Source organism: Lissotriton helveticus, chromosome 7 (genome assembly GCF_964261635.1).
Source record: "Lissotriton helveticus chromosome 7, aLisHel1.1, whole genome shotgun sequence".
Classification (NCBI taxonomy): Eukaryota; Metazoa; Chordata; class Amphibia; order Caudata; family Salamandridae; genus Lissotriton; species Lissotriton helveticus.
Window position 1 is genome coordinate 1,597,734,946 of NC_136068.1, and position 24,539 is coordinate 1,597,759,484.

At 47.6% G+C, this 24,539-nt stretch overlaps 1 protein-coding gene across 5 annotated transcripts in view; it reads right to left on the minus strand.

Annotated features, from left to right (window-relative positions):
- LOC144770568 (testicular acid phosphatase homolog) overlaps window positions 1–24,539 on the minus strand; it is a 206,595-nt gene that overhangs the window by 35,467 nt on the left and 146,589 nt on the right. For all 5 annotated transcript variants that reach the window (XM_078655204.1, XM_078655202.1, XM_078655201.1 and 2 more), the window contains one exon: window positions 9,278–9,373. In XM_078655204.1, the coding sequence (XP_078511330.1) occupies window positions 9,278–9,373 (96 nt within the window). The remainder of the gene's footprint in view (window positions 1–9,277; window positions 9,374–24,539) is intronic.

The following is a 24,539-nucleotide window of genomic DNA, read 5'->3' on the forward strand; positions in this document are numbered from 1 at the left end:
ATAGTCATACTCTTTATTAGGCACAGTGGTGCTGGAACCATTGTCAAAGGGGAGGTGCCCACTCCACGTATTAAAATCACAGGGCAAAATCCATATCCTACTGACTAAGGGCCTGATTACAAGTTCAGCCGGACCCATGGTGGAGGTGCCGTGGCGGTCAGGGACCACCGCACCAGTGGTCCGACCGCCGTATTACAAGTATGGGGGTTGGACAGTTTTGGGACTGTCGCATCCGCCAGGTAACCGTATTACCTGTTACGGTGGCGCAGCGGTCTGGGGCAGCAATATTCTTCGCATGCCGTTGTGGCACCGCTGAGCATATTCTGAGTTTCCCCACTGCCAGCGTTTCCATGGCGATATAAGGCCATATGTTGTCCCTGTACACTGGGATGTATGCAGGGGGGCACATAGTGTGCCATCCTCATGTGCATGCATCCTCAGTTCCTGCACAGCATGGACTAAGCAGTGCAGAAACTTGCTTTGGTATTCCCACTGCAATGCCTTTTTCAAAGGCACCATCATGGGAACGCCAAATGACTGCCCGTCAGACCAGAAGAAAACTCCTAATATGGCAGGCGGGCGGCAGTTGACTTTGGCGGTGCTGGAGCGGGGCACCCTGCCAAAGTCGTAATCAGCTCCTTAGCTAATGTAACAAATAATAAAAACTGTGTAACTAAATTTTATGTGTCTCCCAACTGCAGTTGTTAATAACTTTTTTTCTTTTGCAGCTTGACTCTCAACCTTATTAATAGATTACATTTAGTGAAAGATTCCATATTGTGTGAAATTATGTAATAACGTTTTTGGGGCACTGTTTACTTTTCTACATAGGCTGCATAAAGTATGATGTACTACACAGAGTTTGATTTCTTTATGAAAATATGATAGCATATTAGTTATATGGGTACTGGCACCTGCCATACAATACACGAAAACCTCAATGTAAAACAGTAATACCACAGTTAAAAATCTGGTCATATAGCATAACATTGCATTACACCGCCTATTGGCTACTAAAATATACGGATTTGTGAGTCTGTGGGCAGCTGACAAAGTAGAAAGCAGAGACACATCAATCGTGTTTTGTTCTCTTACAATCTCACAATAAAGGACAATCTGTGTCAATTGCAGAGACACATCAATCGTGTTTTGTTCTCTTACAATCTCACAGTAAAGGACAATCTGTGTCAATTGTGATTCAAATGTTGGTGATATACTTTGAACTTTTACAAACTTTATAAAGCAACTGTTTCTGCAACTTTCAATTATAAAAGACATTTGCCATATTTTGCTTTTAACATCCCCTGAATCCCAGAATGAGACTTATAAGTTATGAAATGCCCACACTTTTCAGGCACATTCGAATATCAGTTCAGCACCTACTGCTTACACAGAATGAACATATCACTGTAAAGAAGCTCTTAGAGGGCATGCCTTAACCATCAATCAAAGTAAAGGCTTTCCTTAGTAGAGATAAAATATTGTGCTGGGTTGGTATTTAATACATGAAAAGGGAGTGTGACGCTCTCGCCTTGGCTACTATAGAACTCCTCTATGGAAATAAGTAGCAAACCAACGTCATTGTCTAAGCCATCTCTGATCCCTCACTGTTATACCTTAGGGAACAGTCCTTGTTGTCTCCTTAGTATGTTTGCACTAAAGACTCTCCTCGTACTCTGTTTTTATACCATGCCTACTGCAGTGAACAATAGACAACCCTTCTGCCTGAACATCGGGTGATCCTTCTGACTCCCTGGTGAGGCAATGCTGGCTTATCTAGTCATGCCCACCCATATGTGTTAACTGTATTAAAAGTCCATCAACCACCCAAAACAGGTCAAATACCCACCAGCAAATAGTCTTCAAATGGGCTAGAAAAGTAAAAAAAAAAATTGTTTTTTATGTAAGAGTGAGAGCTACTAAAACTATATAGAGAAGTGCGTTTGATTTCGCCAGTTGACATACTAGGTTGACAGCTTCCCCTCACTTTCCCTTCTGCCTTTGATATTACCGGGCCACTCTGTGCAGACACTTGTGAATAAGTAATTGTAATTGTAATTTAGGTTTATAATGCGCATTATCACCCAGAGGTCTCTTAGCGCTGTATAGAGGGCGCACCTGAGCCAGGAGGAATGGGCAGATGGCTGCTTAAATATTGCCCCAAGCCTCTAAGAAAAGCAACGTCTTCAGCTTCTTCCTAAATGGAAGAAGGTTTGCTTCCTTACGAAGGTTTGCCGGGAGGCTGTTCCACACCTGGGGAATTTATGTCGAAAACGCTCTTGCGCCCATAGAGGACAGGTTGAAGCGGGGGCATACCAATAGGTTGGCCTCTGCTGACCAAAGCGCCCTCCTGGGGATGTAGTTGGTTAGGCGGTCCTTGATGTATCTTGGGGCTTGGCCGTACATGGTCTTATATGTGATGCAGAGACCTTTCAACTTGATTCTCTGCCTGACTGGGAGCCAGTGTAAGTCGCGTAGTAGAGGCGTGGCGTGTGCCCGTGCATTGTGCCACTGTGCCACTTTCTGTCTAACTGTAGGACACCTAGTTGGTTGTGCCCCATTTTTTAAGTGAAATAGACACCCTTTTTTATGAGATGAAAAAAACTGTCTTGCTTTCTCTGCTGAGCAGATTTCATTGATTCTGTCAAGCCCCTCCCTGTTTCCAGACGTATCGCAGATCACTAGTAATACAGCTAGGGAAGAATGGGAAAAGTTGTCCAATACTAAGAAATGACAAGTCCGTATCGCACTATATAGGGCGTTGATGACTGAATATTTAAGTGCCAATGTTGCCCCGGTTAGCCTTCTAGTGCAAATTGAACCAAAAATCTTCTTAGAGGACAAACAGTTTTGTCTTGATTGATGCTACATTGCGAATAAGTGTCCTGTGATTTGCTAATTCTTATTATTAATACAGCCAAAGGATTAAGTGAAGAACACCTGAAGGAAATAGTCAAAATAGAGGAGTCCCTAAAAGGGATACCATGATCAGTGACGCCAAGGAACAGCTGGCTAGATTACAAAGAGACCTCTCTGAGTATAAGACCTATTTGGTCAATCATAAAATTTAGGCCCTAAGACGTAATTTGAACCATTTCGCACATGACTGGCCTTTCCCGTATATGGAGAGAATAAATATTATCAAACTAGTGTTGAACAGGGACAACAATACACTTACCAAAGAGGGGGACCCCGTATAATTGGTCGTTTGATAATACTAGCAGGGAGGAGGAGGATACAGGCGATCAACCGTCAACCTCAAATAACCCAAGGGTTAGGTTTGGCCCTCAGACGAGACAGATAGAGAATCTTGGCACACTCTTGAGGTCTTTTAGGCCAAAATTAACAGGGAAATTGGGGAGGAGGTCAGAGAACCAGGGGCAGGGGGCTACAGGATCAATCATGGCAGGTCTACTCCCCAAGAATAACATGTAGCGGGTGGAGGGACGTCAATGAACAACATAGTAGTAAATTTATCTGCCAGTGATTTATCTTTGGCTGAATTACAAGTTCTAAACAAGGGTTTAGGTTATGTCCCTAACCCCCAACATGATGCGTTTAAGTTCAGAACTTAGTTCTTTGAGAAGATGCAGAAGGATATGCCTGCATAAATTCTTTGAGGAAAATATGGTGGATCAACCTTCACAGTGTTTGAACAAAATGTTCTGACTCCATATCAGCCTTTTGGAGCTCTGGGTGATCCACCTGGCATTGAAGGAATTCCTTCCCTCCCTCAAGGGGAAAGTAGTGCAGGTGTTCACAGACAACACAACGCCATGTGGTACTGCAACAATCAGGGTGGGGTGGGGTTGTGGACCCTATGTCAAGAGGCTCTTTGCCTTTGGACATGGCTGGAACATCACGGCATGACCCTGGTGGTTCAACACCTGGCAGGTTCTCTGAACACCAGGGCAGACAAACTCAGCCATTGGTGCCTGGTAGATCATGAATGGCGTCTTCACTCGGAGGTGGTGCAAGGTCTCGTTCAGTGGTGGGGAGGGCCTTGGTTAGATCTGTTTGCCACCAACGAGAACGCACAATGTCAGCAGTTTTGCACGTTGGAGTATCCAAGGCGGCACTTGCTCGGCGACGCATTTCATCGCAAGTGGAATTGCAGCCTCTAGTATGCTTTTCTGCCTGTACCACTTCTGCCCCGAGTCAAAATCAAGCAAGTTCGGGCCCAAGTCATTCTTGTGGCTCCGGACTGAGCACAGAGAGTCTGGTACCCCGAGCTCCTGAGCATGGCCATCGATCCTTCGATCAGACTGCCCCTTTGGGAGGATCTTCTGTCGCAGCAACAGGGGACGGTCCACCACCCGAAGCTGTCCAGCCTCCAACTCTTTGCGTAGAGATTGAGCGGCAATAGATGACAGCTTTTGACCTTCCGCCCGAAGATTGTAATGCCATCTTTGCAGCCAGGCGTCCCTCCGCTAACACGGTATACACCTGTTGATGGAATAAGTTTGTGGCATGGTGCACAGCAAAGGCTGTGGATACCCTCTCTGCCTCTCTTTCTGAGGTTCTCTTGTTTCTCCTTTCTTTAGCCCAGCAGGGCTCTGCTCTGGGCACTCTAAAAGTTTATCTTGCAGCTACTTCCGCTTTCCTTCAGCTACCAGACCAGCCCTGCTTGTTTAAGTCCCCCATTGCAAACAGATTCTTCAGGGGCATTATTCATTTCTTTCCTCCGTCTCCTTTCATAATGCCCCAGTGGGACTTAAGTCTTATTTTAACTTATCTTATGTATGCTCCCTTTGCGCCTCTTCACAACTGTCCTCTCAGGCTTCTCACCCTGAAAACTGCTTTTCTTGTTGCCATCACCTCTGCTCACAGGGTGAGTGAGCTTCAAGCTCTATCCTCCAAGCCCCCTTTCTTCTCTGTGCATCCGAACAAAGTGGTGCTTAGGATGAGATCCTCGTTCCTTACTAAAGTGGAACATCATTTCATACAGGGCAAACTATCACTTTGCCCGCTTTTTTCCCACCTCCGCACCCTTCCTAAGAGGATAGGAGACTCCACCGTCTGAACCCAAAATTTGCGCTGCCCTTCTACCTTGACCACACAAAGTATTTCCGGGTGGATGATCAACTGTTCGCTGGCTATGTGGGTGCCAAGACCATCTCCTGATGGGTTGTCCTTTGTATTAAAACCTGTTATGCTATAACGAAAAAGGAACTTCCAGTGGGGCTGCGTTCTCATTCCACTAGGGCTACAGCAGCAACTACTGCAATGTCACGTGGAGTCCCACTTCTTGACATCTGCCAGGCGGCAACATGGGCATCCTTGCACACGTTCACCAGACATTACTGCCTGGACAGCCAAGTCCAGAGGGACGGCTATTTTGTTCGTTATGTCCTCCAGGATTTTCTAGTATGAACTTGGGGTTCGCAACCCTCCTCCAGGGTTGGTATTGCTGGTGTATCTATTCTATGGTAAGGAATCTATAACTAACTGTCTCTTTCAGATGAACAAGTTACCTACCTACGGTAACGATGTATCTGTAAGTTAGTTATAGATTCCTTACTGCTCCACCCGCTCAGCGAACTGATTTCTAGGGATAGGGACTCCCTTACAGGGTCCTAGTTGTGGCGCACCAGGGGTCAGTGTCTTTTTTTATGGCTCTGTGCTTTTGTCGTGGAAAGTCATGTCAGAGCTGACGTCAGCGCGCAGGGGCGGCTTCTAAGTAAGCACCCTACGTCATTCCGGCAACCACGATACCGACAACGGACGCAGAGTCGACGCGCAGGGGTACTGCTAAGAAAAATTCTCTGGATCCAGTCTGATGCCTGGGGGTAATTCTAAGGTAAGGAATCTCTGACTAACTTATGTCTCTTACAGATACATCGTTACCGAAGCTAAGTAACTTGTTCTTTAGTGCTTGTCACCACACAGTTAACAAGTAATCTGCTATTATATGGTCTATAATATGTAGTAAACCTTGATGCATGAAATCACCATGTGGCTCCGTTCTTGATGGTCTGACCTCCGTTGGTGCCACGATTGTAGGTACCACACTAATAAGATGGAAATAACGAATAGGTATTGAGCAGCGTCGGATTGGTAACGGGGGCACTCGGCCGATGCCCGAGGGGCTGGTATCTGTAATCCAGCTGTGGGCTGGTTTTTAGAGCAGTCTGGGGGGTGAGTTGGGTGGTTGCTGCCTTTCTCCACGCAGCCAGTGGGTGCCTGAGTGGCCTTTCTGGAGGCAGATGGGCGTCCCTTACCTCCCCTTATCAAGGGGAGAGGTGTCACTCCCTTTCTCTCGCCGGGCCGGTCAATTAACATATGCATATCGAGCGTGGGGCAGAGGGCCTGAGCAAAAGTGGCCTCATTGTTTTCAGGTGTGTTTCACGAGTGTAAACAAATTCGTGCATTTTTTAAACCCCCACCCCCCCCCTTTTTTTATATAAAATGTCGCCATAGCAGTGTTTTGCTGAAAAGCAATACGCAAATGTTGGATGTGGGCCACTTTTTTTAGCGTGCCCGGGCCGAGTTTTAATCCCAATACAACCCTGGTATTGAGTTGTGTGGAGCGTGGGCTGTGAATTGTTTGCTCACTAACATCAGGTCCTATCCCACTCTACCAGAGTCAGGACCTTTATGCCTGTAAGACAGGTCACTGGTCTATCAATATTAGTGAATGCTTTTAGTAACTTTAATCAAATATGTCCACCATTCTAAGATGGCGTTTGTTTTCTGCTAAGTCTGATTTGTTAATACTTCTGAGATGGACCACAGGATTGCACTGTCCCTGCCTTGGCCAGATATTTGGTGTTTTTAAGCCCTTCCAGAACTGAGGGGTGTGTCCGCAGACTTCTTCTGGGTCGGGTTCTGCCAGGTTGCGCTTTTACGCACACGACCGCTCGGCAATAGCCTTATGCATTCAGGTTGCGAGCATGTCTGAAGAGCAAAAATGCTTGATTTTAGATACGCATTAAAAGTCGACATGTTGAGAATGCCTTTTGGAACTGGAGGGCGTGTTTGTCGAGACCTTCTGGGTCGGGCACTGCTGGTCTGCGTCTTAACCGCATGCGTGCGGCGGCATTTTTTAAATTACCGCGATACATGACGAGCTCAGCTCATCATCAGCACACGGCAGGTAACGCTGATGACGAGCTGAGCTCGTCATCAGCATGGAAGGGGTTAACGCGACTGACTTCGCAGCAGTTATCGTGTTTTCAAGACTCGAGCACCCGGCCCAGCGGTGAGTTTATATTCTTGAAGACACAAGAATGCTGATTCGACTCTATGTGAGGTGACCATTAATCTTGATATCGTTGCATCAAGGTTTTAACATCTAATGTATTAAAATTGAAAACTTGATCGCACTTGAGTGAATGAAGTTAATCCTAGATTGCAATTGGCGTGGTGTGTTTTATGGGCGAATTTGGAGACAACCACAACCATAAACAATACATGGTTTTTGGGGTGGTAAAAAGGAATAATGTACCCTCTTTTTATGGTAATGTGCACATATTCACTTTCATCTGTTCGCCCCTCCAGGTCCACATCTGGTGAGTTGCTGATAGGATTCCACCTGGCAACCACTTGATAATTATGGCATGTACATCAGAAAATGGAAACGAGCATGGGTGCTGTCAAAACATGAGGTTGTTAACTAATTTTTGTGTTTTTTTTAATTATTTCTTTTTTGTCTCTGGCACTATCTCCTCTTCTCCTACCTTTTTTATCACCCACTGCAGATCTGGTGCATTCTCGAGGTGGAGATGTGTCCCCATGCCCTGATGAAATTGTCGTAAACTTTTAAGGCAATGAAACATGTCGGCCATTCATGTTAAAATGGTCTAAACATGCCATCTTTTAAACACTATTCAAAATTAAGGAATATGTGTGATAGATGTCCACACCTCAATTTTAACCTACAGGGAGTTTAGTTTACTTCTTTCACATTACGGGCATAAATGGTAGATAGATATCACCTTCATTTATACACGTCACTCTTCTATTTGTTATTTTGTACATTAGTTTAGAGTTAGGTCACATTCTTTTCTGTCAAAAAAGTGCAGATGATGACAGAGTGAGACAACTGTTGAGTACCAACAAGTAGCTCCATAGGTGGTGCTTACGTGAGGCACTTTTCTGATCCTCCTCACATCTTTTACATAAAAAAATCTTTCAAAAAATATTTTTACTCTGCTAGACCATTTTGAGACTATTGGCTGGTGGGCTTTCGGCCTGTTTTGGGAGGTTGATGAATGTTTGATACAATTAACACATATGGGTGGGCATGACTAGATAAGCAAGCATTGCCTCACCAAGGAGTAAGAAATGATACTCATTTGGTAAAAATTGTTCAAAATAGTTATGTGTTTTTTATAACCAGGTCCTGTTTTTTTAAATTTGTGAGTGGAGGGCATCCTGGTTAAAGTTCCCTCTTATGCTCCATATTTGATAGATGACCTTTCTGACTGAAGAATGTCTTGTCCTTCTGACTGAAGAATGGATGATCAGGCTGCGTGAACAACAGATGATTATTCTGACTGAACAGTGGAGGAGCTGTCTGAGTGAGCAACGAGTGAACATTCTGACTGAACAGTAGAAGAGCATTCTGAGTGAGCAACGGGTAAACATTCTGACTGAAGGGTGGATGAACTGGCTGATTGAACAACATACAAACCTTTTGACTGAACAGTGGAAGAGCAGTCTGAGTGAGCAATGGGCGAACATTCTGAGTGAAGTGTGGAAGAACAGGCTGACTGAACAACCGATGAACATTCTGACTGAACAATGGAAGAGCAGACTGATTGAGCAACGATTGAAAATTTTGACTGAATATTGGATGAACAGGCTGACTGAACAACAGATGAACATTCTAACTGAACAGTCGAAGAGCAGACTGAGTGAACAACAGACGAACATTCTGACGGAAATGTACAAGGATAGGCTGACTGAACAACAGATGAACATTCTGACTGAACTGTGGAAGAGTAGTCTGTGTGAGTAGCGGCTGAACATTCTGACTAAACATTTTGGATTAACATTGAATGAGCAGAATAGCTGAAGTATATGTTAATCTTTTTATGAACAATGGACGAACAGCCTGACTAAAATAGATGGTTAGAGGTGTACACAAAGAGATTTGACTGCCAGCCCTCAAACAAACCCAAGTTTCCCTCCCCTATATCATGCAGTAACTCCAAACCCTGGACATTAAAAGTGAAACACTGAAATGAAAACAATGTAAAAAGGTTTCTGGCAGCTTTAAATACCAGGGAGATATTTTCACAGTTTCCTCACATTTAGAGTCAGTCTCACTTACCTGGCAGAAAAGAGTGTCGTACACCTTCCAGGCACGGCGCGGTCCAGTCCCCTCCACGCTGTACCCTGTGTGGTTGGCAATGTCTTTGATAAAGTCCTAGGACAGAAATGGTGAATGATGAGAGATTCCAGCCACTCCTCCCAATCCATGTGCAAATGATATGGAGGCTCTCCTTTTCCCACCCCCCAGCCTAGTCTCCCAGAACATGTCTTCTTCTTGTACCGCTATACCGATAATGGATTTTGCGATGGGTGACTGGCTTATTTAACAGGGTAGAGTGACTCAGAACACAAAATGGCCGTGTTAGACCTGTCTGCTTCTGGGAAGACTCTAACCATCGTGATTTATTTTTGTCCCCCTTAGCCTCCCAGAGTTTCTATTTTTATTTTTACATATGTCCATCAGGAATTTTTTAATGCTGTCAGGGGGCTAGGTGTTCCTTGGCAATGACGCCATTTTTCCCTCATAACCTGTGAGGCCTAGTCAGCCCCCTTGAAAATCTAGGGATCTCCAGAAACCTAAGATGGTGTCCTCCAACTGCCATAACGGACACTACTGGAGGACAGGTCCATAGGATAACATTAGGGAACTTTCTAGAATTGACTAGAGACTTCTGCAGGTCTCAGGCCACCCTATATAAGGCCAGTGACCAGCAGCCATTTTGTGCTGACCCCAGAGTAGAGGAGTGAGGCAGTGGTGAGAGGAGGTGGACACACTAAGAGCAGCTAGTTTGTCACTGAGGCTGACAGTTACTTCAGAGGATTGTTCCCCCTTCAGCCTTTGACCGATCCCTCTCTCAAGACAACAACTATTGAAAAGGAAATCGAGTTACTGGAGGAAGAAGATCCTTTTATCTCAGCGCCCCAGTAAAACCACTCAGATCACCCTTAATTGAAGGCATTCCTGACTGACCATACCCAGCGCTGTGCTCACCGGTGTTGTGGATCAGCTGTAGAGAAGGTGGGCGTCTGTGGCATCTAAGCGCCCTAAAGAGCGAGGGCGCCGTGTGTGCACATCCTTCCTGAGAGGCCGGAGCTGAAGGTGTCTGAGGAAGAGTAGCAGCGCTGTGGATTGCGGGACCCCGGGGGCACCAGCCGCGTCAAGCAGAGCAGGTAGTGCTTCCGCGCATGCTCCCAGCGCGCCCGCTATCGAGAGCAGGAGGGGCCTAGGGTCGGGCAGGCCCAGGAGATCAGCGTCAACGTGAAGAGCAGCGTCCTTCCTATGAGCGAGTGCGGAGGCGGAAGAGGTACGAGAGCGTCTGCGCATGCCCGGAGGTTCAGCGCGACTGCCGGCTTAGCTGAGGAGACGCCGGAAGATCTCCAAGAGCGCCGCCTCGTCCACAGTGACCCCCCTGCGTGCGAGCGCTCTCTACGAGGCCAGCGCTTAAGGCGGAGTCTGACCGGCCAGCCCTAGCGTCCTGTTGATAACCGGACCATTGTGCTGAACTGCAACAAAGCCTCGGAGGCGGGCGCCAAGTAAAGATCTGTGAACTGTGGCGCACCGACCGCCACGACAGTAAGGAGAGAGGGGGGTTGAGAAAGGAACGGGCTAAATCGTTCTGGGTGTAGCGCTAGTACCACAAATCACAGCGCTTAATCGAGTGACCTGATATCCCAGCAACGTTAAGTCCTGAACTGTGTCAGAATAAGCAAAGGGGGGGAAAAAGAGTCACATGACCCCAACTTCACTTCTGTAGGCTTCTGACAAGCGGCTATTCAGCTAGAAATTAGTAGGGAACTTAACCTAATACCAGTAGAGCGCTGACAGGTCTTGTTGGAAGGAAGCTTCCCTCAGAAACTCCTAGCAATTGTTGTGAGAAGCTGTAAAACCAGTGGTATTCTTACAAATCACTCTGTGTGTGTAAGCTAACACAAAGTTAAGGTGCAGATAAAAGTATAAAGGGCATAGCCCTGAATGTTGTAAATTAACCAGTGAATTCGCAGGTTGTATTGATGAAGTATTGCTGACATGGTGTACTAATGTAAGTAATCCTGCATAAGGTGAAACTAAAGGGTTTCCCGTAAATTATCAAACGAGTTACTTTTATATCGTACTGAAACCTTGTTATTTGAATGTGGTTTTCTGCCCTTTTTCCACAGCTGGAGGAGTGAAAAGTAATCTCTCTGGTAGAAGTGTAATGTCTATTCCTAAAAGTAATTGATGTTGTAACCTGTATGATTTCAAATCCAAAGAGCCATATTATTTTTATAAAAGGTAACGGTATTTTTACAAACAAAGGTGTTGTGTTTTTATTTTAGTGGCTCATCACTGTGTTACTGTGGGTGAGACTTGTAAGTACTTAGCCAACGCCTTGAGTTAGCTGTAGACCACTACTGTGCCAAGCTACCATATGTAGGCTTGGGTAATCTAGGTCCAACATAATTGGTGTTTCAGCGGTGGGATAACGGATTTGTACTTACACTCACTTATTAGTAACGCAGTGCTAACCACAAGACCTCACCTGGAGTTTTCTCCCTGCGGCCCTCCTAATTTATATTTTTGATTTTTCTAAATTTACTTCTGGTGGTGGGTGGAGGTTAACCTCAAGTCACTTCGTGGTTTTCTCCTGTGAGTAATTTTATACCATGGCAAAGCTGGAGGTGAATCTTAAAGAGTTGGAAGCCAATACTGTGGCCCAACTCAGGGATTGGTGTCAGCAGAACGGGGTATTTTTCAATAAAGGTGCCAAGAAAGGAGAGTTGCTGACAAGCATAAGGGCATGGTTAGAAGCTCGCCTAAGGGAGGAACCAGAAACGGAAATGGGTGATGGGGACACTGTTACTGAGGCTGCATTGCTGAACCAAATGGGGAGAGGGAATCTTCTGACAGGTCCCAGGCTACCTTCAAGGGCAAGCAGCAGTGTTTCAGACAGGGGCTTAACCGAAGCCGAGCTGGAAGATAGGAGGGAGGAGAGGAGGTTGAAAATAGAACTAGCCAGGATGGACATGGAAAGGGAGGATAGGAGGTTGGCACATGAGCGAACCATCAAAGAGATGGATTTACAAGCCCTAAACCGAGGATCCCCCAAATCAGAGAATGGTGGCAGCGATACCCAGACCAACATCAAAGAACCTAGACCGTACCTACCAAAAGATATTATGGCTTGTTATGTACCCAGTGACGACATTGCTAAGTGGCTAGCCGCCTACGAGGTCTCGCTAAGGGCCCATGGGATTCTGGAAGTCCACTGGGGAGGTGGGTTATACAAATACATGCCCCCCACTGGCAGGGATACTTTGTTGGCTCTTGACCAGAGTGAACAGACCTACTATCCGGCTATGAAATCAGCGCTGCTCAAGAAGTTTGGGTTGACCCCTGAGAAATATAGGCAAAAGTTCCGGGGTAGCTACAAGCTGGGCACGCAAAACTGGGTAGATTTCTTGGACTACGCCAGGAAGGCCCTGGAGGGTTGGGTAAGAGGCAGCGAAGTAGGAGACTATGAGGGACTATATGACCTCATACTCAAGGAACACCTACTCGAGAAGTGTCTTCCCGAACTAAGACAGCATCTGGTGGACAGCAAGCTGACCAGCCCCAGGAAGCTTGCTGAGGAGGCGGACATCTGGGTTAGTACCCGGGTGTCGACTAAGGGGACTGGAGGGAATTCCCAGAAGCAAGGACAGGGCGCCCCCCAGAGGAAAGAGGGAGGGGAAACTAAGAGGGAGTTCTCAAAAGGGCCACAAAATACTTCGCAAGGAAGGGGCAGAGGATTCATCCCCAAGAGTAACCCCCCTCGCAACCCTACCCCTGGCCAAAGCCAGCAGCCAAGGGTTGTTCATTGTTTTGAGTGTGGTGGTGTGGGACACTATAAAGGAGATGTGAGGTGCCCAAAAAGACCACCCCCTCCCACTGGAGGAAAAGCCCCGGGAATCACTAGTGTAGTGCTCGGGGAGGAGATACCTTTGGTTAATGGAGGGGAGCGGGCGGGTGTCACCTTAGTGTCCCTGGGAGATAAAGAGATGGTTCCCAAGACCCAGCTGCCCTCTAATACTACTAAGTATGAGCAGTGGGTCACCATCAATGGCCGAAGAGGGGAGGCTCTGAGAGACACAGGAGCCAGCATGACTATGGTAAGGAGTCAGCTGGTGTCTCCAGAGCAGGTCATCCCAGATGTACTCCATCCCGCCGTAATGGCTGACGGCAGATTGGGCCACTATCCTGTGGCTGAGGTTCCCTTTGAGTGGGGAGGGGTTGCAGGTCCACTTCGAGTTGCCGTAAGCCCTGCCGTGCCTGTTGACTGCCTGTTAGGGAATGATATGGAGCACAATGCTTGGAGGAGGGTGGAGTACCAGACTCACTCTGAGATGCTGGGACCCCCTGACTGGACTTGTGTCAGCACAAGGTCCGCGACTGCCCGAAGGGGGAGTTCATTGACGCTGGAGCCTGGAACAATGGCCCAGCCGGCTGCCAGAGAGGAGAAGGACAGGAGGCCGGAGGACCCTGCCTCGACATCTCCACCTCGTGAGACAACTGGACCACCTGCGGAGGTGGATCTGGAGTCCACCGGGGAGAATGTTGCTTCCCTGGAAAACCTACCCATCCCAACTGAATGGCATGTGGAGGGAGGTCCTTCCCGGGAAGAGTTCTGCAAAGCTCAGAAAGAGTGTCCTACTCTCGAGGGGCTGCGGCAACAGGCCAACGCCCAGGCAGCGGGAAACATTGAAGGGAGCTACCAGATTTACTGGGAGGATGGACTCCTCTACAGTGAGCCCAAGACACCTGGCCACGGTTCAGCCAGAGCCTTGGTGGTCCCTCAATGCTTTAGAGCCTTTCTACTGGAACTGGCTCATGAGATACCATTGGCAGGACACCTAGGACAGGACAAGACCTTTGCCCGGCTTGTCCCCCATTTCTACTGGCCTCGAATGAAAGTGGCGTCGGATACATATTGTCGGACGTGTGTGTCTTGCCAAGCCAGTGGGAAAACTGGGGTGAAGCTAAAAGCTCCCCTGGAACCACTACCCGTCGTTAGCACCCCCTTTGAGAGGGTGGGCATCGACATTGTAGGGCCATTGGATCCACCAACTTCAGCTGGACATCGGTTCATACTGGTTTTGGTGGATCATGCCACCCGGTACCCAGAGGCAATACCTCTGAGGACCATCACTGCACCTGCAGTGGCAAGGGCCCTGATGGGGATTTTCACCAGAGTGGGTTTCCCCAAGGAGGTCATTTCCGACAGGGGGACTAACTTCCTTTCAGCATACATGCGGGCCATGTGGAAGGAGTGCGGCGTTACCTATCGGTTTACTACTCCCTATCACCCACAAACCAATGGTCTTGTGGAAAGGTTTAACAAAACCTTGAAAGGTATGATACGGAGTCTTCCTGAGAGCCTACGGAAGAAATGGGACATCCTCCTACCCTGTCTCTTGTTTTCCTACAGGGAAGTGCCACAGAAGGGAGTGGGCTTCAGCCCCTTCGAACTTTTGTATGGGCACCCTGTAAGGGGACCTCTCAGCCTGGTGAAAGACGGATGGGAACAGACTCCCAGGAAGCTTCCCCAGGACGTGGTGAGCTACATGCTGGCCTTCCGGAGCCAAATGGCTAAGTTGTGGAAGCAGGCTTCAGACAACTTGGAGGCCAGCCAAGCAGTTATGAAAGAGTGGTATGACCACAACGCTCACCCAGTGGAACTGGAGCCTGGACAGAAAGTGTGGGTAATGGAACCTGGAGAGCTAAATGCCCTCCAGGACCGTTGGACAGGCCCCTTTGAGGTTTTGGAGAAAAAGGGGAAGTCTACCTATTTGGTGGATCTTAAGACCCCGAGGCAGCCCCTCAGGGTGCTGCATGCCAATCTTCTCAAGCCACATCATGAGAGGCCCGAGGTTGTCTTAATGCTGGTGACCGATGGAGCAGAGGAAGAAGAAAGTGAACCTCTCCCTGATCTTCTCTCGTACAAAGAAAAAGATGGATCAGTGGAGGGAGTGATTCTCTCGCCATCCCTGACTTCTGAACAGCAAAGTGATTGCCGCCAGATCCTGGAGCAATTTTCTCCCCTGTTCTCCCTTGTCCCAGGCACGACCCACCTGTGTACCCATGACGTGGACACAGGAGACAGCCCACCTGTGAAATCTAAAATCTACCGGCTGTCGGACAAGGTGAAGGCCAACATCAAAAGTGAAGTCGCCAAGATGCTGGAGCTAGGGGTGATTGAACCTTCTGGTAGCCCTTGGTCTAGCCCGGTGGTTTTGGTACCAAAAGCTGCCCCACCAGGCACCACACCTGAATTGAGATTCTGTGTGGACTACCGAGGCTTGAACTCAGTGACTAAAACTGATGCACATCCTATCCCACGGGCGGATGAGCTTATTGACCGGCTGGGAGCTGCCCAATACTTAAGTACCTTTGACCTAACTTCAGGGTACTGGCAGATTTCCCTTACCGAGGAGGCGAAGGAAAGGTCAGCCTTCTCTACACCTGAGGGACACTACCAATTTCGTGTGATGCCCTTTGGGCTCAAGAATGCCCCTGCCACTTTTCAGCGGCTGGTGAACAGGGTCCTTTCGGGAATGGAAGCTTTTTCTGCTGCATACCTGGACGACATTGCTGTCTTCAGCAGCAGCTGGGAGGACCATTTGCAGCACCTGCAAGCTGTTCTTCATGCCCTACAACAGGCTGGCTTGACCATCAAGGCCAGCAAGTGTCAGATCGGACAAGGGTCGGTGGTGTACCTAGGTCACTTGGTGGGCAGGGGGACGGTGCAGCCCCTCCAGGCAAAGATTGAGACCATCATCGCCTGGGAGCCCCCCAAGACCCAAACCGAGGTCCGAGCCTTCCTGGGCCTCACTGGATACTATCGTCGCTTCGTGAAGGGGTATGGCACTATCGTGGCCCCCCTCACTGAACTTACTTCCAAGAAGCAACCCCGACGGGTAGTCTGGACAGAGGCTTGCCAGCGAGCCTTCATGACCTTGAAACAAGCATTGTGTTCCGCTCCCATTCTCAAGGCCCCTAATTTTGCTAGAGAATTCATTGTCCAAACAGATGCGTCAGAACATGGCATTGGGGCAGTGTTATCGCAGCTAAATGATGAGGGCTTGGATCAACCCGTGGTCTTCCTGTCCAGAAGGCTACTCCCCAGGGAAAGGAGATGGAGTACAATTGAGAGAGAAGCCTTTGCGGTGGTTTGGGCTCTGAAGAAGCTGCGACCATACCTGTTTGGTTCGCACTTCCTAGTTCAGACTGACCATCGCCCCCTTCGTTGGCTGATGCAAATGAAGGGGGAGAATCCCAAGTTGTTAAGGTGGTCCATCTCCCTACAGGGAATGGACTTTAGGGTGGAACACCGACCTGGGGCAGACCATGCCAACGCAGACGGTCTATCCAGATATTTCCGCCTTAGTGATGAGGACTCCCAAGGGGTTGGGTAGTTCTCCCCACTTTCAGCTGGGGGGGACGCGTGTTAGACCTGTCTGCTTCTGGGAAGACTCTAACCATCGTGATTTATTTTTGTCCCCCTTAGCCTCCCAGAGTTTCTATTTTTATTTTTACATATGTCCATCAGGAATTTTTTAATGCTGTCAGGGGGCTAGGTGTTCCTTGGCGATGACGCCATTTTTCCCTCATAACCTGTGAGGCCTAGTCAGCCCCCTTGAAAATCTAGGGATCTCCAGAAACCTAAGATGGTGTCCTCCAACTGCCATAACGGACACTACTGGAGGACAGGTCCATAGGATAACATTAGGGAACTTTCTAGAATTGACTAGAGACTTCTGCAGGTCTCAGGCCACCCTATATAAGGCCAGTGACCAGCAGCCATTTTGTGCTGACCCCAGAGTAGAGGAGTGAGGCAGTGGTGAGAGGAGGTGGACACACTGAGAGCAGCTAGTTTGTCACTGAGGCTGACAGTTACTTCAGAGGATTGTTCCCCCTTCAGCCTTTGACCGATCCCTCTCTCAAGACAACAACTATTGAAAAGGAAATCGAGTTACTGGAGGAAGAAGATCCTTTTATCTCAGCGCCCCAGTAAAACCACTCAGATCACCCTTAATTGAAGGCATTCCTGACTGACCATACCCAGCGCTGTGCTCACCGGTGTTGTGGATCAGCTGTAGAGAAGGTGGGCGTCTGTGGCATCTAAGCGCCCTAAAGAGCGAGGGCGCCGTGTGTGCACATCCTTCCTGAGAGGCCGGAGCTGAAGGTGTCTGAGGAAGAGTAGCAGCGCTGTGGATTGCGGGACCCCGGGGGCACCAGCCGCGTCAAGCAGAGCAGGTAGTGCTTCCGCGCATGCTCCCAGCGCGCCCGCTATCGAGAGCAGGAGGGGCCTAGGGTCGGGCAGGCCCAGGAGATCAGCGTCAACGTGAAGAGCAGCGTCCTTCCTATGAGCGAGTGCGGAGGCGGAAGAGGTACGAGAGCGTCTGCGCATGCCCGGAGGTTCAGCGCGACTGCCGGCTTAGCTGAGGAGACGCCGGAAGATCTCCAAGAGCGCCGCCTCGTCCACAGTGACCCCCCTGCGTGCGAGCGCTCTCTACGAGGCCAGCGCTTAAGGCGGAGTCTGACCGGCCAGCCCTAGCGTCCTGTTGATAACCGGACCATTGTGCTGAACTGCAACAAAGCCTCGGAGGCGGGCGCCAAGTAAAGATCTGTGAACTGTGGCGCACCGACCGCCACGACAGTAAGGAGAGAGGGGGGTTGAGAAAGGAACGGGCTAAATCGTTCTGGGTGTAGCGCTAGTACCACAAATCACAGCGCTTAATCGAGTGACCTGATATCCCAGCAACGTTAAGTCCTGAACTGTGTCAGAATAAGCAAAGGGGGGGAAAAAGAGTCACATGACCCCAACTTCACTTCTGTAGGCTTCTGACAAGCGGCTATTCAGCTAGAAATTAGTAGGGAACTTAACCTAATACCAGTAGAGCGCTGACAGGTCTTGTTGGAAGGAAGCTTCCCTCAGAAACTCCTAGCAATTGTTGTGAGAAGCTGTAAAACCAGTGGTATTCTTACAAATCACTCTGTGTGTGTAAGCTAACACAAAGTTACGGTGCAGATAAAAGTATAAAGGGCATAGCCCTGAATGTTGTAAATTAACCAGTGAATTGGCAGGTTGTATTGATGAAGTATTGCTGACATGGTGTACTAATGTAAGTAATCCTGCATAAGGTGAAACTAAAGGGTTTCCCGTAAATTATCAAACGAGTTACTTTTATATCGTACTGAAACCTTGTTATTTGAATGTGGTTTTCTGCCCTTTTTCCACAGCTGGAGGAGTGAAAAGTAATCTCTCTGGTAGAAGTGTAATGTCTATTCCTAAAAGTAATTGATGTTGTAACCTGTATGATTTCAAATCCAAAGAGCCATATTATTTTTATAAAAGGTAACGGTATTTTTACAAACAAAGGTGTTGTGTTTTTATTTTAGTGGCTCATCACTGTGTTACTGTGGGTGAGACTTGTAAGTACTTAGCCAACGCCTTGAGTTAGCTGTAGACCACTACTGTGCCAAGCTACCATATGTAGGCTTGGGTAATCTAGGTCCAACAGGCGGTCAGTGACTGATCTGAGTCACGTGCTTTACGTTACTGAAGTCACAAGAGAACTGAGTTTTGTGGTATCAAATGCACTGTGTTGTTCAGTATTGTGAAATGCATTAAGGCGCATATTTACTACTAGTTCACACAAATTGCAGCGCTGTGTTATGTGGACAGGAGAGAGTTGAACAACACCATATCTAAAAAGATATGGCGCTGTTCAGCTCCTTCTAAGCGCTGGCGGACTTGTAGCTGCCTAGCACTATCGCAGGCACCCTTGAACCATGGCGCAAAGGCATCCGCGTTAGGGGTAGAAATATTTTTGTACAGGATGGTATATGTTCCTACTCAAAAACAATCCTTAGAGGCATATTCCTCTTTCCATGTGTGTAGCAAAGGGCTCAGATACATCTCTTCCAAGTCTTGACGGACATCTTACCTTCAAATAACACTCCCGTACATTCAACTATTGATGCAAGCTACGTTTGGAACATTGGTCATTGTAATGCCGCCTGTTCTTTCTCTCCTGGCATGCATTTTACCCGCATGTGTAGTGCAGCATGTGGATTAGGAGATAGCATTGGCTGCATGCTCAGAACCCATATCAGGGTTCTGAGCAGTATTTAAACAACCACGAAATGTAGAATTAGTTGTTAGGTCCACAGCCAGGATTAGGTTCTTTCTAGCATTAGGCCTGGTGACTTTCCTGCTGCTCACTATCTGGGCCCTGCCTTCATCGTTGTGAAGGTCTGCTGTTTGAGTCACATGTGGGGTGACCTTTGCCAGCTTCTTGGAAAGCCCCCATGACAGCGTTGCTTCTGCTTTTCATAAAAGTTTCGTCATACTTCTCTCATTCTGCAAACCGGGTTTCAACAGCTCACTACTACAAAGCCATACATGGCTGCCAGACTCCAATCGCCAACTCTGCCTCTTTTCAGAGCACACTTCCCATCTCACCATCTGCCTCGTTTCAGGATGGAAACACTCACTTTACTGTCACTGGTGTCTGCGGGCTGTAAAAGAAACGAAATGGCGCCCTCTTGTGGTCAAGTCTTCTAAAGATGAGGCTGGCATCTCATTTACCACAGACTACATCGCTCTCCGGCCCTCACCTGCCCTCGATTCACACCTGTTCAGAGTTCATCCTTAACTTTTTTCAGACCTAGCCCATAGTACAACTAGTACAGACACTGTACGAGCTGATTGCAATCAAAGGCATCGTGCCCCTCCCACCCCCCCACCAAGGAGCTACAGTGGGGGGAGGTTCTTTATGGGCCTCCTCTCTCTGCAACCCCACAGACAAGAGCTCTTAATTAAGGATAACAATCCATTGCAATGTAATAGATCCAGCATTTGCGAGTGTTAGAGCATTTCGCATTGCAAAATGATGATGTCTTTTATCTATGTGTTCTGAAAACCTGCAAGCAGTGCGTAAACACACACGTTGTACTTATAGTCGTTGCTTACGAGAAGCAAGGCTGGCAGGAAAAGAGGCGCAGTAAGCACGAGGCACATGTTCGGATTGATGCTCTCACGCACGGTTGCTTTAATCTGCAAGTCATTGGAAGATGCTCTTCTGTGAGGATTAAAGTACACAATATATCCCTGCAGACACCAGCAGTGTGCCGGGCTCGGGCAGTAAACTCTGATAAGTCACCCTGTCTGAGCTGGCTCCTTCTGCCGCTTGAGGGGCACCCGGGGTGATCCCCGGAGCTGGGATCCCCTGCAGGGAGGATTTTATCTCGAGTGCTGCAGTCTGCCCCTCCCCCATCCCTTTTATTTTTTTGCAGAGTTTTATATAGCGCGAACTAGAACCGAACCGAATCAGTTATCAGAGCGCTTTACATAGCACCAGTTACGTTTTTTTTAGGCACGGGGAGAATAAGTGATTTGCCCAGAATCACAGGGGTTTTTTGGCGTCGCTACCGAGACTCGAACCCAGATCCCCAGGTCCGAGGTCGAGCGCCTTAGCCGTTTGGCCAATATTTAACCCCTTGGATAGCACAACAGGTAGGTGCAACAGTAGATCACTAGAATACTACAAGGGTGGGGATAAGATGTGCAGCATCTGGTAATTGTCATCTCTTTTTCAAACACAAACACTACTCCTATATTTCCAAGCGCGTCTGTGGAGCACGACTAGCGCCCTGGTCCCCGTAGCACAGCAGCTAACGCCTGCACGCAGAGCATAGCAGGAGGAGCGCAAGGCTGAGCACTCGTTTTCACTACCTCTGTTTCCACATAAGTCTGCAGAGCACGACTTGTGCACTGGCCCCTTTAGCACAGAAACTACAACCTGCACAGAAACGAACCCATGCCCAGCTTAACCCTTCTGACTAGAGCAAGGCAGGTGCAACGCAATAGCTGAGCCCTAGTTTTTGCCACCTCTGTTTCCACACAAGTCTGCAGAGGACAACTGGCGCACTGGTCCCTTTAGCATAGTAGCTAAAACCTGCAAAGTAGAGAAGTGTGGCTCAATGGTTAGAGCGGCAGACCCTGATGCAGTAGTCTGGCCGGGACCAGGGTTCAATTCCCGCCTCGGCGGGTCTCAGGCTCAATTTCCTCGGTCCTGATAATTCTCGCCTCGGTGCCTATTCTAATCATGAGTCCCACTCTGCACCACTGGGCAATAGCTTGCTTAATCTCTACAACGGCCCCAACAATGCTGAGGATGCCTGACTTCACCTTGGGGTGCCCAGGAGTGGGCTCCTCACAGGGAAAGGTCAGGAAGGGTTCCTCGGCGGTATTCGTACAAGCGCCGAGATGCCTACGGCTAGTCGTGCGCTATACAAGTGCGTAATCATTTCATTTCAAGTAGCTAACCTGTGCTTAGCAGCTTAGCTCTGCATAGCAGGGCGAGGCAGGTGCAGCACAAGGCTAGGCCACTAGTTGGTGCAGCACAAGGCTAGGCCACTAGTTTCCACACAAACACCCCATCTATTTCTACACAAGTGTGCAGTACACCGCCATCTCCCTACCCCTATCTGACAACAGTTAGTCGTGACAGCAGCACAGCGAGACTTCACTTGCATCACCCGAGCAATAGTGACTATTGCTGCACAGGACGGCACCCACGGGCCCTCAGAATAGCAGTTAACCCCTGCAGTACACAATGAGGCTTGGATGGGGAACTCCATGCTGGTACATCAAAGGCTGGGGTGGCGGGTAATGTGGGTTTATGGTAATTGGCACTGTTTTCACAGCACCACAAAGCTATAATGCATGGCTACCTCAGGACCAGACACAAGGTAACCCCTTCAACACACAGCAGAGCTGTGCTGGAGAACCCCCTGCTGGAGCCTCACTAGGTTTCCAGATCCCAGGGGCTGGTGACAAGGTGGTCACTGGCTGCCAGTGGCTGACGATGTTCTCCTAAACACGCCCCTGATGTTGAGGCACAAGCAGCTACTCACTCAGCTCCTCGCAGCCGCACCAATAATACATGATGGGAAAATGAATGCTGGCAGCTGGGCCTTAATCTCTAATTTTTCCAGAGGCATCGCACAGACTGTCTTAAAATAGCCACTTGGAGGAGGGCAGATAAGACCAGGCCAGGTCTTCCTCGCCGGCCGGCCCACTTAATGGTGTACCTATTAGAACCTCTTTGCAGCACTCTCTTTGTGTAAAACAGAAGACCATTAAGTCATCAGTATGATAGTAACTTGAATATAACTATCCACAATTTGTCCAATTCAAAAAAGAAGTCTAATATTAGAGTTCTCTTTTCTTTTGACGGAAATAAGTGTAGGCGTCCTAATTGTTTGTTACTTCCACTGTTGATTCATTTCCATTGTTGTTGATTTATTTTTTGTTTAATCGAGCAAACATCAGCTGACACGTGTTTCGTCTTAATTACAAGACTTTTTCAAGGCAGTTTGGCAAAATCGTGTCCAGGAATCCCTGGCCTTTAAATACAGCTATACCAACAGCAATTCCATATCCCGAAAGTCAGTAGGAATAATGAGTCAATTTTAACAATAAAAATAATCGTGCAATAATATGTCCTCAAAACGTGGTGTATTCGTCCATATACCAAAGGCACAACATGGAGTCCTTGATAAGTCTCCTCCCAGCCCGGAGCTTGGCAAACGTGACACGACGCGGCTATCTGCACTTCCGTTTTGAATTGGGCAAATTGTGGATAGTTATATTCAAGTAACTATCATACTGATAAAAGAAAATGAGGTATTCCCTGGGTTATGAATTGTTATTCAGAGAGACACGGTGTGTACGGTGTGTCTACGTGCTCGCAAACTTCTATCACTCACACATTCATTATTAGTTACCCATTTGTATATTTGCTTATCAGCATTGAGACCGGTGGCAGCACTACATAAGACCGCTATGAGGTAAAAAGGTGAGGATTAAGGAAAAGAATCCCATCAAAGAAGCGGAACTAAACAACGAATGTGCGGTCTGATTTGTACCCTGAAAGGCAACATAAACACCTAATATATGTGCCTATTTGGGTAGTGAAAGAAACAAATAAGCTTTAAAGGAGAAATCAAGACCCGTGTAGCAGTAAGACAAGACCAATAGAAATTGCTCCACAACATAACATAAGGAGGCACGAACAGCACACCGGACCATATTTAAATGTACGGAGATACAGGTCGTAACTGAATAAATCGACCGCTAAGAATCAACCTAGGATGAGGCCTGATGATCAATGTATCCATACCAGCTGTTAAGATACCGTTGTAAGACAACGCAGATTCACGTTAGAATAATTGTCCTGAAGAAGGTGGGGCCTAGAGCCTTATCCACCGAAACACGTCGACACCCCTAACCAGGGTTTTTTAAATATAATTCTTTATTGATTTTGTTGTTATATGTTGTTTTTAATTTTATTAATATTGTGTGCTTCTGTGATGTAAAATGTATGCGAACTAGGCACTGCATTGGTTTTCTTAATGATATGGATTTGCTTTTTTAAGAATAAAAGATCTATTAATTTTAATTAATTGCTTTACATCAAATCATTAATGCCTTTGTGGTTCTAGTACTAGATGGGTTGCAATATGCATATGGGTAACTAATAATGAATGTGTGAGTGATAGAAGTTTGCGAGCACGTAGACACACCGTGTCTCTCTGAATAACAATTCATAACCCAGGGAATACCTAATTTTCTTTTAACTTTACTCTACCCAGTTCCCTTGGGTCCAGAGGGTACTCTCTTTCTTTTTGAAGGCTATCATACTGATGACTTAATGGTCTTTTGTTTCACACCACGAGAGTGCTGCAAAGAAGAGGTTCTAATATGTATACTGTGTGAAGCACATTAGTTATCTAATCTGTAACTTGCACCTTTTGGTAGTAGGGTGAATGAACCTACATAACACCTCAAATTAGTTTAGATATAATCACACAGTACTGGTGGGAGACTAACACAGCAAATTGTTTGATGTGTGGTAAATTTCCCTTTGAGGAAAAACTACTACCAGTTAATGGTGTAGCTTCCCATTAATGCAGAATAACATATCTATCGATCAAATGTGCATTTTGGCTCAAAAAGCATGTTTGCGCCTTGCACGGACTGCACTGCTCACCTCTAAGTCACTCCATAGAGTCCTGGTTTATGGTTTTGTACTTGTCCTAGGCCATCCAGTCCTCGAATGACGGCTGCACATATTTGAAACTCTAGCGCACGGATCCGCATGGCACCTGGCACACACTCAAGTAGAGAAGTGTGGCTCAATGGTTAGAGCGGCAGACCCTGATGCAGTAGTCTGGCTGGGACCAGGGTTCAATTCCCGCCTCGGCGGGTCTCGTGCTCAATTTCCTCGGACCT